The 22,615-nt window shown below is 35.6% G+C and overlaps 1 protein-coding gene across 3 annotated transcripts; it reads left to right on the forward strand.

The window, feature by feature from the left end:
• The first annotated feature begins 10,904 nt into the window (after positions 1–10,904).
• LOC121241133 (protein FAR1-RELATED SEQUENCE 3-like) lies at positions 10,905–18,752 on the forward strand. Of its 3 annotated transcripts, XM_041138772.1 has the most exons (7): positions 10,905–11,159; positions 11,624–11,729; positions 11,886–14,255; positions 14,421–14,510; positions 14,745–14,894; positions 17,209–17,325; positions 18,531–18,752. In XM_041138772.1, exons 3-7 carry the CDS (start codon positions 12,015–12,017, stop codon positions 18,579–18,581), a joined length of 2,649 nt encoding a protein of 882 aa, XP_040994706.1. In that variant the 5' UTR covers positions 10,905–11,159; positions 11,624–11,729; positions 11,886–12,014; the 3' UTR covers positions 18,582–18,752. The 3 variants fall into 3 exon arrangements, with proteins under 3 accessions (XP_040994706.1, XP_040994703.1, XP_040994707.1); XM_041138769.1 differs by lacking the exon at positions 11,624–11,729 and having other exon boundaries at positions 10,905–11,161; XM_041138773.1 differs by lacking the exon at positions 11,624–11,729 and having other exon boundaries at positions 11,920–14,255; positions 18,531–18,746.
• The last annotated feature ends 3,863 nt before the right edge of the window (positions 18,753–22,615 follow it).

The following is a 22,615-nucleotide window of genomic DNA, read 5'->3' on the forward strand; positions in this document are numbered from 1 at the left end:
TTGGTTTGCCTTTCCCATCAAATGAAGGGTGCATCTGATTGAACTGTTCTATGGTACAACGTCCTTCATTATAGTTGCGTTGGCGACCTAAGGGATTCTGCACGAGATCATCTATTAACTAATGAGCTGTTGCTCGTAGTATTTCAGAAGCACTTGGGTTTGCTTCCCTTTCGTTCTCATTTGTGTTCAAGTCCGACATCCTTCGTTCTCGACGAAAAGGTGGCATCCTGACAAAATAAGTTGGATTTTTTAATGTTCGTTTCAAAATTTATAGCGTTCATATAAACATAAATAATTAGTTGTAACCGTAAAAAAAAAACTAAATATATATATAATACCTCAGAGTTATAAAGGTACCTACAATAAAGAAGAAAGAAGTACGCGTAACAATAGAAATGATTAATCTCCAAAGACTAAAAACTTAACTCCATCAAATCTATTTAAAAAGTCTCTGGAAGCAAACCGTACAACAAACAACAAGAATTCAGCTCATAGACCCGTAAAATCCTACACATCAAAATCATTCCTAAAGTCTGCAAATTTTAAACCCTCAAATACCTATAATATTCTACCATAGTGAGTGATAACACTGACTATGTTGACAGACTAAAACCTGTGTGATTGGTCAATTCGTAAAAACTTATGGGGTTTTCATGAGATTTCTAATGTCAATAGAAATTTTACTAGTGAATTTCTAGTAGGCTGTTACACTAACCTAGAACAATGAAGTCCTAGAATTAAATATGCAAGAAATAAAAGATAGAATCAGACCTGATTAGAAACTTTGATCTGAATACCAAGTGATATGAACCCATGGAAATGGAATCCCTTTAACCCACAATTAATTTGAAAACTCACTCAAGAAAGCCAAAATCAAGTCAATAGTTGGAGAATCTAGACCTATTGATAACTCATTTCAAGAACTTGTCTCATGAACCCAGATTACAAGGAGGAACGCCACAAAGGTTGTGATTTGTCCTTAATAAGTTTAAAAGTTCAATCAAGAACAAGAGTAGTAAACTCAACTCACAATGAAAATTCAATATCGTCTAAACCTTAAAATGAGGCTACAAAGAGTATTTAAACCAAAACATAATTAAAATCCTATCCAAAATAAAACTCTTTCTCCCAAAAATACCCCTGAATGAATAGTGTCACGCTACAGTAATTCGGCTACAGTAATTCTTGAAACCCTAGTTCCTAAAAAGTAATTTTCCAAATAAGCTCTTAGCCACAATATAAGCCCTTTCCAAAACCCTAGTTCATAAGAAATAAGACATATGTGGGCCAAACATCCTCAAGCCCACTTATTCTAAACTAATAAAATAAATCCTTTAACAAATTGAAAGCCTTCAATAACAATAGGCATAAACAATAACTCTAAGTTATGTCTTCCCTAGCTTGTATCAAGTGAATCAAAACTGGTTCTCCTTCTTTCAAACCCATCTTGAGTGTTGGGCTCTTGCTAGCTTCATCCAAAGTGGATTGCACCAATCCGTGCATAGCTTCCTTGATTTTCTTGGCTATTGATCTTGTAATTGGCCCATTTAGAACTTGCAAAGGATCTTTAAGACTAGGCCCACCTTGGTTCCCATAAGAAAACTTGAATAATAAGGTGCTCGTGATGGAAGCATTCTGGTTGTCAGAGTATCTCTAATAAAAACTTGAATAATAAGGTGCTCATGGCGGAGGCATTCTGCTTTGTCTAAGTACTTCTAATAAAATACTCATGGCATAAGCAATTCGACTTTGTCTGAGTATCTTTAATGGAATAGTTTTGGTAAAGGTAATACACTTTGTTTAAATATTCCTGACAAAACAAAAAGGGCATAGGCATTATGTTGTGTCTGAGTAAATCTGTAAAAAAAACATGAATACTATTGCATGAATTCGTTTTATGTGAGCAAGCATGTCATGTTCATGTCAAGTCATGTTATGTTCATATCGAGTCATGTTATGTTCATGTTAAGTCATGTTATTTCCATGTCAAGTCATGTTATTTTCAAGTCATGTCATGCATGTGCAAATCCATGTCACAAAGCATACATACCATATTACTATCATGGATGCCTATTCATACTGTTGATAGCTTGGCAGCTTTACTTACTGAGATTTTATAAATCTCGTTTGGTAGTCCCTGCTACTGTTTTCCCGAGAATGGTAGATGATGGTCAGGAGAGCGGGAATAAGGACCCGACCAATTGGACGAGGTTGAGTAGGCCACAGAGGACACTTGTGGAGCTTATGGAGTCGATCCTCTAGTTTCTAGATTATATTTTGGAGATCATTGCCGAGCTGCGTAAGTGGCTTGGTGTTTAGTCCAATAGTTGTATTTTATGTTTGCACTTAATGTGTGTTGTCTCCAGTACATGTTTTGATTACAAACTTATTGAATATGTGAATATTTATGGAAATATATTTACGTTTTGAAAAATAGCATTCTGGTATATTATGTATTGCTAAAAGAAATTATCCACGACGAGTACTGCATTTTGTTGAATTGTCATGAATGTGTGAGTATGTGACCTTGTGTTGCATATCCCGACACTTCAAGCTCCTTCAAACCCCAATGGGAATTTGGGGGTGTCACATACTTACTATAACACCTTCAGGACATGCAATACAAGGTTACATGCCCCAATTTATGATATATAAAGATGCGATCCACATAGCATGTATCTAGCAAACTGCAATATTCATAACAGATAATTTTTTTTTTATTTGAAATACTATGTACTAGAAGTAATATATTCCAAACACATAAACATACTTCATAAAATCTACATAACAGACGTTCAAAAGTTACAGAGTATGTCTAAAAGATTTGTAACATCATGAGTACTAGAGACAACGCTCCTTAAGTACATACAAAGACAAATATAATATACTAGGCTTGTCTTTCAAGTAGCTTGCACAACTCGACTAAAGAAGACAAAATACTATCAATAAAATAGAGCATCGAAGCAATGAGCTCCGCGTTGTTGCATTGCCGACTAATCGACCTCCTCCAGTTGACCTTTTGTTGTGTCTCCTGATCCCAACACACTACCATTCCGGGGGAATGGTATTTGAGACTACCAAGTGAGATTTGATTATAAGTCTCAGCAAGTTAACAAATAACTTTAACTAGCAGTGTACAGATGCATGCATAACAGTAAAATCATGAATGCTAACGTGAACATGCGTGAACATGATGTGACTTGGTAAATCACATGACATGAGCTGACATGACCTCAACTGACATGGACTGCAACTAGACATGAAATTACATGACATGAACTAAACTTGAAATTGAACCTGACGTAAACTGAAATTGAACTAAACTTCAAACTAAACATGAACTTGGAATCTTGTTCCTATTATAACTGCTTAATTAAACATAAACTATGGATGCTATACAAGTCTCCTTGAGTCGTGTGCCCCTGCCGATACCGCATTACATCGCAGGTATCTACACTAGTTGTGAGTACGTTAACATACGCATCACACCACGAATATTTACATCCTCTGTGAGTATGTAATGTACGCATCTCATGACAGGTATTTACACTTGCACGAGTGCATATAAACATGAACGTGAACTGTGATTGGGACCATCGATATTGGTGCCTGACTTCACTCCAACGATCAATTACTTAGACCCCACTGAAATCGTGTTATGGTACTTTGTCAATCTATGGAATTTCACACCAGTTTAAACAATGGACTAATTTGGACTGAATGTGAAGCATGTGATGTTGTTTATTCTTGGTTTGGACATTTTATACTGTGATTCGAAAACTTCTCTAGGCTTATTTGGACATTCCACACTGTAATCCAAAAATGACTGGATTGCGTGCCACGATGCTAACACAAAAGTTACTATTCACTCCGAAAATGATGAAAATAAATTTACACCATAAAATCCTAAATAATCCTACGAAACTAGGAGTGTATTTCGTTTCACAAATTTCAACTCCTAAGTGCCTTAAACAAATCAAAACGAATTCTCAAACAGTTGTTGTCTAAAAAATGAAAATAATTTATTGCACCGTAAAATCCTAAATATTCATACGAGGCTAATGACGTAAACAATTTCTTATTCTCACACTCCTAAATACCTCAAATAAATAAAACTGCGTTTCTGACACCTAAATGGGCCAAAAGCCGACTATGCTGATAGATTAAAACTTATGCGATTGCTCGATTCGTGAGACATTTACAGGATTTTCACGACATTCCTAAAACCTAAAGAAACTCATCCACTGAATTTCTGGCAGGCTCATGTTATATCGAGCTCAAGAATCTTTTTTTTTTTTTTTTTATGCACCGAAAATGAGACTATGCAAGCAAACTCCATAAATCCTGCCTCCTGGCCATTTTTGGTCTCCCATACAAACCTGTTAATGACCATTTCTCTATCTCTTGCTCTAAAATATTATTAAAATATTATTTTTTAATAGTATTATTATTTTAGAATTTGAAAAAATTGAAATGTTTATTATATTTTATATGAGAATTTAGAAAAGTTGTAATGATGTGATAAGATGAGATGAGATGAGATAAATACTTTCACTATCTAAACGGGGCCTAGAGAAATTCTCTATAGTAAACTTTGTATCATCCATCCACAATAAAACTAGCCCCCACATTGTCGAGGAATTAGGAATTCTCGAACAGTTCAAAATCTTCAGACAAGACTTCAGCTTAGCACTATCATTTGTTTCCATTATCATAACCAGCACGCGGCACACTCCTCTCTTTTTTTCTTTTTTTTTTTTTAAAAACCCTCAATTTATTTCATTTACCTCTGCGTCTGCCTTTCTCTTCCTTGTCGATTGAAGATGCCTTCGCTTTGGTGCCTGCTTCCTTAGAGCACTAGCATTGGATTCATCAAATTTGTCTTCAAATTTTGATGAAAAGTACATATTTTTTATATATATAAAATCTCTTTATCTATAACTCCACATTGGATTAGCCATTAGATTCATCAAAATAATAATATAATATTATTTTTTTGATAATAATATTTTTTATTTTTTCGTTCATATTTTGGAATATACTAACCATATATTAATTAATAAATTAAATTATTGTTTCTCAATTAATTTTTTTCCTCAACCTAATTATCCAACAAACACATTTTGACAACCCTTCTTCTACCCAACAATCATATATAGAATTTATTAAACTAACGAACACATTTACAATTCTTTCATCCAACAAATATATTAGAGCAGTATACATTATCAAAATTCCAGCAAAAACATAGTTTTATCAATTCCAACATTGAATAAAGCAATATACATTATCAAAAAAAAAAATGTCCAAAGCAACTTCATGACAATGGGATAATACCAGAGGTTCATTGTGTGGCATCCCCAAGTTGATTCAAGTCTCTAAATTTTGTTATAAAGAAATTGAATTAAATCTTCCTTTAATATTATTGTTGTTATTGGTAGCTGTAAACCAGTGATATTCAAAAATCATTTTGCTGACTATAAGCAAGTAGACAATCCTCTTGAAACATGTTTTCTGGGTCACAGCTAGATATGATCTCCACAAACCATGCTGACATTATATGCCTCAAAAGCCATATAAAATTGAAGTAGTTATACGACCTAACCAAGTTGTGCCTCAAAAGCCATATACAAATGTTTCTAGATATGATCTTTTGGTAATCAATTCCCCTAATCCTAAACCCACATGATCTCCTTATCTTTTTCGCAACTGCATAAACATTCAATGCAATTGCTCAAAACTCCAAGCTCTACAACATATTTCAAATCTAGGCATTTATGCATCCTTTTCTTACATTTTAATATTATACACAATTATAAAAAGAGCATCTCAGATAAAATCTCAACTAGAAACATTTTTTGGATTCTATAATTTGCCATCTCCATACACAAAAAAAAAAAAAAAAAAAAAAAAAAAAAAAAAAAAAAAAAAAATCTAAAATCCCCAATAACTGCTCGGTGTCAAAAAACATTATTCAATCTATTTATCCCTTGTTCCACAATCAAGGCACAACACTCAACTTTGGAACTCGATACCAAGATCGCAAGAAGATAAAAAAAACTAAGACTAGTCTCTCAAGATCTTGCCGCACATTGCATAAAAATTACTCTAGTTGCTAACACCAAATAAAAAATGTTGTGTCCTTAGTCCTATGCTTTCTTTATCACTTGAGAGAATAAAAAATCAAGATTCAGTTCCATGAAAACCTGAATTAATCAGTTACAGGCTTGATTTCACCCCTACAACACGTACAAATTCTACTCGGCCAGCAATTCAAGTTTCTTAATTTCACACACAATACATTAGAAATTAATTGAAAAAAGCATCTATATTTTGAAAAAAACTATCGACTGAATACAAAGCTCCAAGAAAATGAAATTAATTGAAAAAAGCATCTATATTTTCTCTGTGAAGAAACAACATAAATGCCACAAAAAAGGATTGAAAAAACAACTCTTTCTTTCAAATAACTTAAACAACAGAAGGATTGAAATACATACATGGAGTTGAAAATTTCTTCACGGGCAAAAATACATACATAAGCATACAAATGTAGTGCAAAATTTCTCATACATGCACATATGATTAATATATATATGAGAGAGTGAGCTCACGGAGATGGAGAACGTTTTGAGCAGAAGAGAAAGGAACGGCAACGGTGCGCCTATGGAGGTGATGGAGGTCCTCTTTCATCTGAAATACCTCGTACGAACTTGAACATCTGCTTCACAAAGATGAATTGGTCACTTTCTCGGCAAAGGATATGATACAAGCTTCGCGAAAAATAGGAGAGGAAATGGAGGGAAGAAATGAAGAGGAAGAAAGGGAGAGGGAGAAGGGAAATCTGGGAAACAGGAAGAAAGGGAGAGGAAGAAAGAAAGGGAGAGGAAGAATCGAAAAGGGATTTCGGGACTTCGGGGTGGAGAAGAAAGTAGAGAAGAGAGGGAAGAAAGAACGAAATCCCAGATTCGAGAAGAAAGGGCGTAACGACCCGATCCTATATTTTTTTTCAGGGATAAATTATGGATAATTTTGTTAAACTCAATAAATGAGTTAAAGCCCATTAGAGAATTTATCGGATAAATTATTTTTTTATTTTTATTTTTAAATTAAGGCTCCATCATCATCATCATCATTATTATTATTATTATTTTCTCTCCAAGCTCAAGAGTCCTTTTCATAATAAAACTCCTTCCTACTAGATTTTCTTCTATGAATTTCAAACAATTCACTCAGGCACATTCACTTCTCTTTTTATCTAGGGTTTTCATTTGGGTTCTCAATCATATATATATATATATATGGTACACTCACTAAAATTGCTAGCCGCACTCCCCAAGTCCTCCATCGTGAGTCTTCCATTCACGCATCAAACCAATGCATGCACGGCTTCATCCGTTTCCTCCGCATGCACGTCACTGTGTCTATTGATACAGTTCATGCACAACCTTGCACATACTGCCTTTCATATATCCTAGGGTTTTCAGAACTGAAACTAGCCCTCTCATCCCAAGACCATCACGTCGTTCTCCCTCCACCATGAATACCAAAGACAACCATGTTTTCTACTCAATCCTCCGTCGACCACTTGAAGAGTCGGATCACCTCACTGTAGCCACCAGATAGCTGCCCAACAAACCACCTGCACGATGGAAACCCGTGCGTTAGCACTTCCCAGCCCCACATTTAGTCCCGCAGCATGGCTACCCCACTGCACCACCTTGTCGAAACCAAGCAAACCATGTCCCAGCTCCTCCCTCTGTCCACCTCGTTGCCCAGCTAGCAAAACCACTACACGACCTGCCCTTGGAAAAGCCAACAAGCCGCTGCCATCCTCCCCTGTTTTTAGCCCCTCAAAACAGAGTAATTTCGGAGCCCACCGTAAAGCCAAGCCTCCATCTTGTCAACCATCGCTCCTCGTCGAAAACGTCCACACCACACGCCCGCAGCTCGGTTACTCTACACCCCGGACCACCATACATACGTCCATCTCCCTCACGCCGTGATTCTCACTCTCTGTTCTCCCTCTATCACTCACGGCATGTAGTTTCTTCCGTAAACATTCTCTCACTCTTCGTCTCTCTCTCTCTCTCTCTCTCTCTTAGAGCTCTGTCGTCGCACTCGCCACCCTCTCTTCAGCCCCCCGCTTTGTCACGTGCTTCCTCTCTCGATAAAGATATCACACGGCTTGTATTTTCCTCAAGAAAATACCTCTGTCTTTAAAGTTGAAATGAATTCTTAAGCTTCTGTCGGTTTCAATTACAGAAGGGTTGATTTTTTTAATTTTAATTACATATTTGTCCCTTAGTTATACACCAAACAGCATACATATTGAACTTATATTTTATATTGAGTTTTAATTTTTAAGTGGGCTCTTATTTACGGGCTTTAAGTCTTTTTGTTACAAAGATTAACAGTTTAGAATAATTCAGTGTTAAGAAGATTTTAGGTTTAGAAAATATAGGATATTTTTAATAGTTTAGATTTTCAATAAAATCTCCTATTTAATTAGAAATTTATGCAAATTACATGTTTATTTTTATAGGTGACCGATTACGTGCCTAAAATAGTGGATTAGCATTGCAAGGTAAGTAGCATAATTATACCCTTTCACATACGTATGGTAAACTGCTTGTCTTTTATAAAAATATTATGCATGTATGCCCTTCATTGGAAACCCTTTTTACGTACCTAAATCATGATTTTATGTGAAAATTTATGCATTAAAGTATTTTATGAAAGTCATGATTTTATGTGAACGTTTATGAATATTGATGTTCTTATGTGATAATTTATGCATTAAAATAATTATGGAAAGTTATGCATGATTTTATGTGAGAGTTATGCATAAAATTATTTATGAAAAGTCATGATTTTATGTGAGGGTTATGTATAAAATTATTTATGAAAAGTCATGCTTTTATATGAGGAAACATGTATCACGACATTTATGAAAAATGCGATTTCATTTGAAATCTATGATATGATATGACAAGTATGTATGTGATTTCTTTTGAAATCTATGAAATGACAGGTATGCAAGTATGATTATGATAAAGTATGTAACGACCTATATTATGATATGAAGATGGTACCTACGTTATGGGCATATTGCATTGCCAGATCGTGCATGCTGGTAGTGCACCCAATATATTTTCCTTATGTATGGATTCCACAACCTGCGGCCTCGGACAGAATCAGAATCTACTTAGATTTGCTAACCCTAACTCACGGGAGTCAATAATGGGTAACAGCCTATGATAAGTGAAAGATAAGTCCATGTTCATATTCATGTTAATTACATATGTATTTGTGAGTATGCACATTTTCCAAGAAACCTTATGTTTATTATGTTTACTATATGATGTGTTGCTTATTGAGTATTCGACTCATTTTTGCATATTTTTATGTTTTTAAACTACCCCAGGTTATAACATTTATGAGGATGAGACTGCAGGACAGGACTTGACCACGGGAGGCAAGGCAGAGGCCTAGACAGATTATGCTATGATTATTTTTATGGTCTAAAGTTTAAATAAATTATTTTGATAAGCACATGAAACTTTCGTATTTTTTTTAAATAAATAATTCCGCAAACTTTATTTTGAATTTTTAGTATTTATTGAAATTTGTTATTTTATGGAAATCTTTCGCATTTGACGCTTTGTTAAAAAAAAAAAAAAAAAGTTTTTAAGTTTAAGTTTAGTAGTAGCACACTGGCTCCCCGAAAATTCTAAAATATCTTTTAAGGAAGCGGGGTGTTACAAAGGGAGAGGAAGAAAGAAAGTAGAGGAAGAATCAAAAAGGGATTTGGAGATTTCGGGACTTTGGGGTAGAGAAGAAAGAAGGGAAGAAAGGGAATAAAGAACGATTTTGCGTGCGAAAGAGTGATTTTCGTAATAAAATAATCTGATGGACTTTGAATAGTAGATCTTCAAATTTGAAGATAAATGGAATTCTAGTGTAGCTGAAAGTTTCACATTTAAGTAAAAAATGAATCCAATGCCATGTGTTTAAAGTGAAATTCATCAAATTCATCAAATTTTAGACATTGCCGGTGCTCTTACTATATGTTCTCATTTCGTGCTTGCTTGTCTCAACTTGATGTTTTGTTACAGCTACGTTGTCTTCTTGTAGCTTCCTTTCAGACACTGATTGATCTGATGTGTTAATCGTGTGTTACATTGTTCATCAGCTTTACGGGAATATTTGGATGACGTTTGGGTAGAGATGAAAGATTATTATAATTTATCATAATTTATTTTTCCAAATATTATTAAAACACAATATTTTTCAATATCAAATTTTCAATTTTTATATCTAATCATTATTCAATCACAAAATTCATACAATTTTTACAAACTTTAAAAGAAAATACGAAAATCAATATAATTTTTGTAAACTTCAAAATAACAATAATATTAAAAAGTAATATTCAAATAATTTTTTACCTTTATAATATTTTTATTCGATTTTTTTCTCTTTTCTCAAAACCCATTAACATATCTTTATTTAAGTCATTTCAATACTATTCACAAAATTATAAAATACTTAATATCCAAATATAATCTAAAATTTTTTTAGATGAGTTGAGATAGTTTGTGAATAGTCGAATAAAATATTTTTAAAATATTATTTTTTAATATTATTATTATTTTGAAATTTAAAAAAGTTAAATTGTTTACTATATTTTATGTGAAAATTTTAGAAAATAAAATGACATGAAATGAATTGAAATAAATTGTAGTGAATTTTCAATCCAAATCGAGCTTAGTCGAACATAATTGATGAAAAAAAAGGGTTTATGGTCTTTATCGCGAACAAATTCTACACATTTTATATACTCGGTATGTCAAAATAATAAAAGAGTCGAAAGAGAGAGAAGATATGGCCTGGCATCGGAACCCTACATCGTATGGGTCCTACAGTTGAACTAATCTGGTAAAGTGGGATGGGTTTGTTTTGAAGGAATATCAGCCGCCTGATCTAAATCAACGGCAAAGATTACGCGCGTCTACTTATGTCATCTGGAAACTGTGCGGCACGCACTCCCTCTCCCTGTTTTCTCCGTCTTTCCGACTCTGCGGTCGCCCGGTGGTGGAGCAAGAAACCCTAAAAACGCACGACGAAACCAGTCCTTGTCGAACTCTTCTCTTGAGGTGTGAGTCACCTATATTCGCATTTTCTTGTACCTTCTTATGAGTCTTTTTTCTTTTTTTCTTTTGTACCTGCAGTCTTCTTCCATTCTAAGCTCAAAACCCTTAAATCTTCCATCCTAATGTCCTTTGCATATTCTTAACCCTTTAACTTCTCATACTCTCGCTTTAACCTTCATGTAATATGTATTGTTATATATGTGTATGTATGATGGTCCATTCTTATTTATGCGTGAGCTCTGTGATAGTTCAAAGCTCCACTTATATGAAAAGAGTCGTCTATGCAAATGGGAACCTTTCAATTTTGGTTTTCGCGTTCCTAATTTTTTATTTCTGAATGATGCATGAGTAAACATTGATATGGATTCTGCCGAATAATTGATTCTATTATTTCTATAATAGTTTAAGGTTTTTATGATGTGTAAAGTTTCCTGGCTCTCATTCATTTATTATTTTTCTTTTCGAAGTGCAATTTTTTGGCAGTCAAATGGAGTTCGGTTTCTTAGTTTTGCATTTGGCGTGGTCTGATGTTCTAGGTCCACGAAGAAAATTACGAAAATGAAACTTAATGTGGTATGTTAGACTGTAAATCTATTTTTATTGTAAGTGATTTGACATACTGCGTCAAGCTATGTCAGCTTGTTAAGATATTCTGTTGATGGATCAAGTATTTCTCTTTTCATTTTGATGATTTCTTTCTTTCGGGTATCCTTTTGTATTGCTAAACAGAGAATCAATTGGCATGGTTGGAGAATTTGTGCAGATGGTACCTACGCTGTGAAAGCCTGTATTGCATTGCAATGGAATTGGTCTTTGAATAGGACACTCAATAGCTTAGCACTGTTACCGTAGATTGGTATGGATGTTCAAGTGATTGATGTGGAAGAAGGGATGGGTCATCGAGGTGCAGCAGATGATGGAGGTGCTGAACTAAATGGAGATGAAGTAAATACGGGAAAAACTTTAACAGCTCATGATGAGGATGGAAATATTGAGCCATACATGGGTATGGAATTTGATTCTGAAGATGCCGCTAAGTCTTTCTACGATGAATATGCTAGACGGGTGGGTTTTAGCTCCAAAGCTGGTCAGTCTAGTCGCACTCAATCTGACGGGACAATTGTTGCTCGGGACTTTGTTTGTGGCCGAGAGGGTTTGAAAAGAAGGCATGCTGACAGCTGTGATGCAATGCTCAGGATAGAGTTAAATGGTGAAGACAAGTGGGTTGTGTCAAAATTTGTTAAGGACCATAGCCATTCCATGGTGAGTCCAAGTAAGGTCCATTACCTCCGGCCTCGCAGACATTTTGCTGGTAATTCAAAGACCATTACCGAGACTTGTGAGGGTGTGGGAATTGTTCCAAGTGGTGTTATGTATGTCTCTATGGATGGTAACCATGTCCAATTAGAGGCAAATCGTGGAGTTAGGAAAACCCCTCCTGTGGAATCAAATCGACTGGGTAAAAACAGCGGGGCAATGAATTATGTTATTAGGCCTTGTAATCGAAAGATGACACTTGGAAGGGATGCTCAGAATTTGCTTGAATATTTCAAGAAAATGCAGGCTGAGAACCCTGGATTCTTTTATGCTATACAACTTGATGAGGATAACCGCATGGGCAATGCATTCTGGGCAGATGCAAGGTCAAGGGCAGCTTATAATCGTTTTGGTGATGCTGTAATGCTGGACACGATGTACAGAGTAAATCAGTATAGAGTGCCGTTTGCTCCATTTACTGGGGTGAACCATCATGGTCAGACAGTTTTGTTTGGCTGTGGATTGCTTCTAGATGATTCAGAGGCCTCTTTTACGTGGCTTTTTAAGACATTTCTTACTGCAATGAATGATCGCCAACCCGTCTCTATCATCACTGATCAAGACAGAGCAATACGGACTGCAGTCTCTCAGGTGTTTCCAGAAGCCCGCCACTGTATTAGCAAGTGGCATGTTTTAAGAGAAGGCCAGGAGAAGCTGGCACATGTATGCCATGTACATCCTAATTTTCAAGTGGAACTCTACAATTGCATCAACCTGACTGAAACAATTGAGGAGTTTGAATTTTCTTGGAATTCAGTTCTTGATAAATATGATCTGAGGACAAACGATTGGCTTCAATCATTGTATAATGCTCGTACTCAATGGGTTCCTGTTTATTTTCGGGATTCCTTTTTCGCTGTTGTGTCTCCTAATCAAGGATTTGATGGTTCATTTTTTGATGGTTATGTGAATCAGCAGACCACATTGCCTATGTTCTTTAGGCAGTATGAAAGAGCTATAGATAACTCATTTGAAAAGGAAATAGAAGCAGATTTTGATACAATTTGCACCACACCAGTACTGAGGACACCATCACCAATGGAAAAACAGGCTGCAAATCTTTATACGAGGAAAATCTTTGCAAAATTTCAGGAAGAACTAGTTGAAACGTTTGCATATACTGCCAATAGAATTGAAGGTGATGGAGCTATTAGCACATTCAGGGTTGCAAAGTTTGAGGATGATCAAAAGGCATACATTGTCACATTAAACTATCCTGAGATGAGAGCTAACTGCAGTTGTCAAATGTTTGAGTATTCTGGCATTCTTTGTAGACATGTTTTGACTGTCTTCACAGTGACAAATGTGCTTACATTGCCATCCCATTACATATTGAACCGATGGACTATAAATGCAAAGAGTGGAGTTGGATTAGATGAACGTGCTGGTGAATTACATGGCCAAGAGTCTCTGACATTGCGGTACAACAATCTATGTCGGGAGTCCATAAAGTATGCTGAAGAAGGGGCTACAACTGTAGAAACTTATAATATGGCAATGGGTGCTCTTAAAGAAGGTGGGAAGAAGGTTTCTTTGGTGAAGAAAAATGTCGCAAAAGTTGCACCCCCTAGCTCTCAGGTTAGTGGGATTGGCTATGATGACAGGAAGACCTCTACATCATCTTCAGATATGACCCCTCTGTTGTGGCCACGCCAAGACGAGATGACACGACGGTTTAATCTAAATGATACTGGTGCTCCTGCTCAATCAGTTGCTGATTTGAATTTGCCTCGCATGGCTCCTGTGTCTCTTCACCGAGATGATGGTCCTCCTGAAAACATGGTATGAAAGGAAAGAATTTTTCTTTGTTTTTATGGTTTCACATATCCTTTATTGATACCTTTTCCCCTTATGTTCTCATATAAGCTCTATTGTTTCAAATACTCTTTTGTTTTGAGTATGAAGGCATGACACTGATCTGGGCTCTTGTTTGGGCCTTTTTCATAGGTTGTTCTTCCTTGTCTAAAGTCAATGACCTGGGTTATGGAGAATAAGAATTCAACACCGGGGAATAGAGTAGCCGTGATTAATCTGAAGGTATGTGTCTGATGAAGTGAAAGTATAACATAACCTGGAACTTTTGTGTCATCAAAATGCTCATGCTGGGAAACATGTTATCTGATAGCTAATTGCTCATAGATCACTGCTTACATGGATGGAAGTTAGAACCTTATTATGTCCATTTAGGTTGTTTTTTACCATTAGCTTTTTTCTTCTCTTTATATTTAATTTACAACTGATTACCATATACGTCGCTCCTAACACCTGCAGTTGCAAGATTATAGCAGAACCCCTTCAGCTGAATCGGAGGTTAAGTTTCAGCTATCGAGAGTATCACTAGAACCTATGTTGAAGTCTATGGCCTACATTAGTGAACAGCTGTCAACACCGGCTAATAAGGTTGCTGTCATAAATTTAAAGGTATGTGAATACAAATTCACAACTATGCTGCTTAAATGTATCTCATCTGTTGGGTGAGCCACTTTGCTGGTCATTATTTTGATGGAGTGATTCATAAAAGTTCGTTTTAGCTATGGTATATGCCTCCTAGTTTTACATATGTTGGTTCATGAACTGGAGATCATTTTGGTTGTATTTTAACCTCTCTCTCTCTCTCTCTCTCTCTCTCTCTATACATGCATAAATGTTACATAGGCCTATCAAAAATGAATATACGGCTAGCTCACTATATGCACATCTATCTGCAATGGAAGTATTCGACAACAATAGGTTATTATCCAAGCTAAACTTCAAAATTTGGGAGTGCTTTTTAACCTTATAACTAGGTTTCTCTCTCTCTCTATTGACCAAATGCAGTCCCGAAAGTTGAGTGCCTGGTACAACTGTTCAAGCAGCTGTTGTTTCAAATCAAAGCAACCCATGGTTCAGGTAGTGGAAAATCCTCTAGCGTTTCAACCCATGTCAAGTGGAAGTAGGCCGTGGAATTCCAAGCCCCAAACCCTACATTTATCCTAGATATAAATATATAGGAACATTAATAAATGGTTATTGGGTTTAAAACAATTTCAAAATGACCACTAGAATTTCAAAATTTGCATTCAGTTGAGGGAGGCAGATTCTCGATCCAACTCTGTTGCTAACGAATGTCTAGTATTGGTAAAGTGCTAGGTGCACTTAACCGCAAATGCCGTCTAGAGCCTAGGTGCAAAGTGCAAATGTGCACTTGATTGAAGTAAAGCACACGTTTTAAAAATGAATGTATAAAAAAAATCTACGAAATAAAATAAAAAAAGGTTTAAAAAGTAAGATGGTAATATATTTAGCCTATTAACTTTATTAGAGTAATGTAGCATGAAAATCAAGTTACTTATCAAAAAAAAAAAAAACATGAAAATCAAGTAATCAACTAATTACATAGATTTAGAAAATTTTGGTCAAACATGCTTGTCCTATGGGTAACTTAGGTTTAGGATCCTGTAAAATGTTTTTGAGAAGTAACCATGTGTGGTATGACTTATGAGCTAATGAACGAAGAAAACACAAAAAACAGGAACAGCCACTATGGGGGTGGCCCCACCCATGTGGTGGGTGAGCTCTAGTTAAATATAACATTTTGTATAATTCTCTTATGCTTTACTTGATATACACATATATGATATTGATAGCCATTAATAGAAAATATCGATACTCCTAATCAAATTAAAGTACATGCTTGAATCAAAATATACCAAAAAGACCATGACCAAACAAGCTCAATAATTGTAGGTATTGACTTCTATGCTAACATAAGCAATCAAATATCATTCCATCTACAGCCAATTTGGACTATTCTATCGAGTTCAAAGCATATACATCACATATGACATTATGTGGAGCTCTGTTATGTAAATGATCTGCAGTATGATCTAAATACTCAATAATATTTGTTTACATCAATTTCTCGGTCTTGAAATGATATTTTAGAATTTTATAATATTATAAATGCGCGCTTATTTGCTCTTTAAGCTCACACAAAAAGCTCCAAAAAGCGTGCTTTTGTAAATGCGCTTTCGTAAATGCTCTGTTGTAAATGCGCTTCGCTTTTGATAAGTGAAGAACTTTGGCCTTGGCACTTTGTGCTTAAGTGCGCTTTTAACAACACTGCAAATGTCTTGAGAATAGATTGGGATATGGGGGTATCAATAGTGCTTTGTAAGCTGAACTTATAAAAGGCGTTCAATCATGTCAACTAGTACTTCTTGTTATCTCCAGTGCTTTTTTTCTGTACCCATGAATGGTTCAGAGACAGCTCACATTTGGTTAATTGGTAATCATGTTATGAGTTCATCTATGAGATGGATCAATGGGAAAGATATTATTCCTAAATATTTTTATTCTTTTGGTAAGAAGAGCAACAAGGGGCAGGTTGGATATGCTTTAATCATTAGATTTCAACATGATTAGATTTGCTATAATGTCAAGCTAATCTTCCTGACTCGGGTGGTAGCTATGCACCCCATAAGAATGATGTGTAGGTTAAGGCCATCAAAACCGATTGTATGTATGTGTGCCATTTACTAACCCACCCTCCTTCCCCCAAGTTCATACAAAAAATTTGAAAAATAAAAATATAAAAAATATTGTCTCGCTTTTTTTATATTATCCACATTTGTTCAGTTATGATTTTAGTGGCAATCAATTGACCTGGAATAATTTTTCATCTTTCTTTGCATATGATGCTTATCTATTAAATCATTTAATTGATGAATATGTTTTCTTCTCTATGTTATTTCAGCTTCAAGATACTGAGACTACTTCAGGAGAGTCAGAGGTTAAATTTCAGGTGTCAAGGGATACATTAGGCGCCATGCTTAGATCAATGGCTTACATACGCGAACAGCTTTCAAACTCTGTAAGCATTCTTTACCTACTTACTGTTTTGGTTACATATTTTCCTTCTGGGGCATGGATAATAAGAGCTTTTCTTAAACCGAGAATAAAACATGTCTAACAATTGGGGCATGGTTGTCAGAAGTACTTATTGTAATTTCATTAATTTGCTTCATATTGGAGACAATCTTCAACATAATTAGAAAAACAAATATGTGAGGTAATGGAAAAGAAAATATATGGCTTAGGTCCTAGGACGAGCCATTATGGCATTGGATGAAATCAAACATGGCATATTCTTGTGCTTGGATTGGCCATTAGGTCACTTGCCTCTCTCTGGATTGTGATTTCTTTTGGCTTGCATAAATGTTTAGATATTTTTACCAAAATCCACCAGGCTAAACATTCTTGGAATATGGAAGTTCAATTTTGAATCTTATCTTGTTTACCCCTCAATGTTTCCCCCAGGAGAAATTGGGGAAGATTAAAACGAGAAAACTTAAATCTGAAAGGGTTGGTTGGATAGAGAGGGAGGGAGAAGGGAGGCAGGGAGTGGGGAGTTGATATGTGCAAAGTCTCTGATATCCATTTATAACAAACCCCTTGTTGTGTGAGAAAATCCCTTAAGTGGAATAGACATCTGATCCATTTTCAACTATCAACTTGTCTTGGTAGCCTAACAATTAATATTTGGTGGATGGATTTGCTCTCTCAGCCTTTTTTTCATCATGTTACTGATGAAAAAATCTTTTTATTCATCATCTTTGTTTCTCATCTGTGAATCCTCCGTAACTCCATTCCATGCATTTGCCCTTGTATGACTTGATAGTTTTAATATTAATGTTTTATGATATACATCTGTGATTTAGCCATGCATGTATCTGCGCACGCACACGAGTGTTGGATCAATCGAACTATATAATGTTCATATATTATGCTTACAGCTGCAACATGTGCAGGTTGATTTTGAAATTGATAAAATTTGAAACGGTTCCTACCCTGAAATGTTTTTGGAAGTGCTAAAGATGAGACTGGGTTGGGATATTAAAGAACTGAGAAATGGGTGCAAGTATACTGTAACAAATATAGCTATCCCTAAAATATAATGATTTTATTTTTAATAAAATGGCATGCTTGCATTGGTTGATTGTGAAATGGGTCAGTCTAGTTATGTTGAATGAACCATAGGATTCTATTCTTCTTCTTTTTCATGAGATTTTATGGCAGGCCGAGAACCAGTCAGAGCCGTCGTCCAAAAGGCAAAGGAAGGCATTGTAATTGTGTGCTACCAATTTCATGACCAGATGGGGCAATTATGATCCCTGTAGATGGAAAATTACGGTCACCACTCGGTATTTTGGGATGATTATATTTCCTTATTTTATGTAGGATAGCTTTTTCCCTCCTCCCCCTCTTTCCCTATATTTGTACATGTAATCTATCAAGTTTGTGAATTCGAGACATAAGTTTAGGTCGGTCTGGTCCATATATATTGTATCTCTCCATTGGCAGACGATATCTTAAGTTTAGTATGCTTGTTCTTGTTTTTCTTCCATTATTTGTGGTTGGTTAGATTTCCTCCCATAAGAAGCGGGCTGTTTAATTAATCAATTCAGGTTGCTGTGTGAATAACCTACTGTTCTCCTTGCAAACAAGCAACTTTCTTAGGTTTGCTTTGTTTCAGTAATAGTTTTTTAATCTAAAGATTGTCCCAATATGTCGTTTGAAAATATTTTGATCAGTCAGTGAATCATGGCGTAAACTAGAATCGAGCTGTTCACCAGCGGTACGAACTACGAACTTGGCTTATACATTTGAGTTTAATGTACGAATGATAATTAGACAATAATTCTGACTTGAATATCTTCAACTGTTGTTCACGTTAAAGCTAGACTTGACCCCATCGTTTAGGTTCATTTTGTTTATTTATAAAATCCAAAAGTGCGCGCACATATAAATATATATATATATATATCTCTCTGTACTATTTTTTTATTTTAGAAAATATTATTTATACTTATAATTTTACTTATCTTTACGATGTTTCAACTACTGGAAAGAAATTGGGGCTATTCTTAGAGATTCTGATCTGTTTTTATGGCTCTAAGTAGGGGGAAGAGGAATTTCTGGAACCTGAAATTGTGGAGGCCACAGCTGTTTTGAGGGGCTTGCAATTCTGTCTAATTATTGGCATCCAAAATCTTGTGATTGAAAGTGATTGCCAACACTTGGTTGAGGAGGTCAATAATGAAACAGTTTCTTATACAGCTATGAGAACAGTTATTACTGAAATTAGAAGACTAATGCAGAGCTTTGGGGATTGCAAGTTTCAGCATTGTGGTCACTTATCTAATGCTGCAGCACATCACCTAGCTCGACAAGCGTGGAATAGTTCTCATATGCCAGCTATGGTGGCATACTGTTCCATCTTTTGTTGAACATATATGTTTTGTTGATCAATCATCTTGTTCTGAGAGTTGAGGTCTTTAGTACCTCAATGAAATGAAGTTCAAATTTTCAATAAAAAAAACAAAAAAAACTACTGGAAAGAAAATTTTAAAATTTGAAATTTGAAATTCAAATTAAGAAAGAAAATTTTGATAATTTTTTCTATATTAGAAAGAAATGGAATGTGATTGAGGAATGGAATCAACCAGGTCTATCATATGGGGGATTGTCAAAAACCTCGAACAAAAACTTGAAAGATCGAATTAATATTGCAACTAAAAACAAAAAGATTGGAAGACTCCATCAATCTTTGACTGCTGAATCAGTTGAGGAAGCGCAACATCTAGAAAAGGACATTGAAGGTATATTTGAGAGAGAACATTTGAAATGGAAGCAGAGAGCAGAGATTTGGCTTCAAAAAGGGGATCGGAATACAAAGTACTACCATCTTTATGCAAGTCAGTGAAAGAGGAGAAATACAATCACAAGGATCATTGATGATGATGGGGTTATTATTTCTGATTCTAATGGAATAGGAAGTGCTTTAACACAATATTACAAAAGCTTATTTACCACCACTAAGCCAGAAAAAATTGTTGCATGTCTCACTGCCCTTGCACCAAGACTCGCTCAAGAAATGAACGATGATCTTCTTAAGCCTTTCACAATGGATGAGGTAGAGTCTACACTTTTTCATATGGGTCCTTACAAGGTTCCTGGTCCTAATGGGTACAGTGCTTGTTTTTATCAAGATCATTAGTTTGCTATGAGAGATGAGGTTAGTAAGGCTGTCCTTTCCTTCTCAAAGACGGAACTTCCCTTATTTGATTATGATACCAAAGAATAACAACCCACATAACAGAAGATCATCGAGTATAGACCCATCAACCTTTGTAACGTTTTGTACAAACTCATTACAAAGATGATTAAAAATCATTTGAAGCTGATATTGCCTTCAATAATTTCACAAAACCAGTGTGCATTTCTTCATGGACATGTAATCACAGATAATAGACTTACTACATATGGAAACTCTTCATACAATGAGCACTGGCTTCATGGAAAGAAGGGCTATATGGCTTTGAAATTGGATTTGAGTAAGGCTTATGATCGAGTTGAATGAGACTTTGTTAGAGCTGCCATGACCAAGTTGGGTTTTGATTCTCGATGGACTGTTTTAAGTTTAAAATGCATCACGTCTCCACTTTTTCAATTTTATTGAATGATGTTCATCCTTTGTACATAAGCTTTGAGTTCACAACTCAAATGATAGCTTACTGTTTTGTCAAGCAAATATGCAGGAATGGGTTTCATTAAATGAAATTCTTGGGGGTATATGAGGAAGCTTCAGGACAAAAACTCAACAGGGAGAGAAGAAGTTGACAACGTCAGCATACCAAGGTGTATTTTCTATTAAAAGTATTTGTTCATCAGGGAAAGACTTAGAAATTGGCAAAGAAAAGTTAGATTCATTGACAATTAATCTTGATAGGTGGTTAGCCACCACATTCTCCACTCCCTTTTTGTCTTGAATCGTGATATTGAACTCCTACAAAAGCAACACCCATCTAATTAGCCTTGGTTTAGCATCTTTTCTTGTTAACAAGAATTTCAAGACTGCATGATCAGTAAAAATAATTACAGGTGAACCAATGATATAAGCTCTAAATTTCTCTAGAGCAAAAACAATAGCCAGCAATTCTTTTTCTGTCGTGGAGTAATTCTTTTGACCTCCAATTAATGTCTTGCTAGCATAGTAAATTGCATAGGGTAGCTTGTTCCTACGCTGACCTAGGACAGCTCCTATAGCAAAATCAATGGCATCACACGTGATCTCAAAGGGGAGGGACCAATCTGGGGGTTGCATGATAAGGGTTGTAGTGAGTAGGTGTTTGAGTTGATCAAATGCTTTTTGATGTTTTGTTGTCCACTCAAACACAATGTCATGCATAAGCAACTTATACAAGGGTTTGGAAATGGAGCTAAACCCTTGTATAAATCTCTTATAGAACCAAGCATGTCCAAAAAATCACCTAATGTCCTTCACAGTTTTGAGAGTGGGGAGCTTAGATATTAGGTCTATTTTGGACTTGTCTACCTCAATACCCCTTTGGGACACTATATGCCCCACTACAAATACCCTGTTGAGACATAAAGTGACACTTCTCCCAATTTAATAGCAATTTCTTCTCTTCACACCTGGCCAAAATAGCTTGCAAGTTAGTAAGACAATTTTCAAAAGAGCTCCCAAAGACAGAAAAGTCATCCATGAACACCTCTAGGTTGTTTTCAATTAAATCACTAAAAATACCTAACATGCATCTCTGAAAAGTTGTTGGGGCATTACAAAGTCCAAAGGGCATTCTCCTAAATGCAAAAGTCCCAAATGGGCAAGTGAAAGTTGTTTTTTCTTGATCCTTAAGGGCTATTTCAATTTGATAATAGCTTGAGAATCCATTCAAAAAGCAGTAAAAGGCATGGCCAGCAACCTTTTCCAAGACTTGGTCAAGGAATGGTAACGGGAAATGGTATTTTCTAGTAGAAGCATTAAGCTTCCTATAATCAATGTGCATTCTCCATCCTGTGGTTATTCTTGTGGGTACTAATTCATTTTTTTAATTTTCACTACAATCAGTCTAGATTTCTTTGGAACCACTTGGATGGGACTAACCCACTTACTATCAGAAATAGGGTAAATGATACCCACATCTAGCAACTTGAGGACTTCATTCCTCACTACTTCTTTCATTGAAGGATTAAGCCTTCTTTGCACTTCTCTAGTAGGCTTAGAGTCCTCCTCCAGGTAAATCTTATGAGGGAAAATTAAAGGGTTGATGCGCTTAATGTTAGCCAAGGTTCAACCT

This window comes from Juglans microcarpa x Juglans regia, chromosome 7S (assembly GCF_004785595.1).
Source record: "Juglans microcarpa x Juglans regia isolate MS1-56 chromosome 7S, Jm3101_v1.0, whole genome shotgun sequence".
NCBI lineage: Eukaryota > Viridiplantae > Streptophyta > Magnoliopsida > Fagales > Juglandaceae > Juglans > Juglans microcarpa x Juglans regia.

Bases quoted from the DNA above. Each gene is read 5' to 3' on its own strand.
- LOC121241133 (XM_041138769.1), top strand. From the start codon at position 12,015: ATGGATGTTCAAGTGATTGATGTGGAAGAAGGGATGGGTCATCGAGGT. The intron at 14,256-14,420 runs GTATGAAAGGAA...CCTTTTTCATAG, and splicing joins ATGGTCCTCCTGAAAACATG to GTTGTTCTTCCTTGTCTAAA. The intron at 14,895-17,208 runs GTATGTGAATAC...ATGTTATTTCAG, and splicing joins TTGCTGTCATAAATTTAAAG to CTTCAAGATACTGAGACTAC.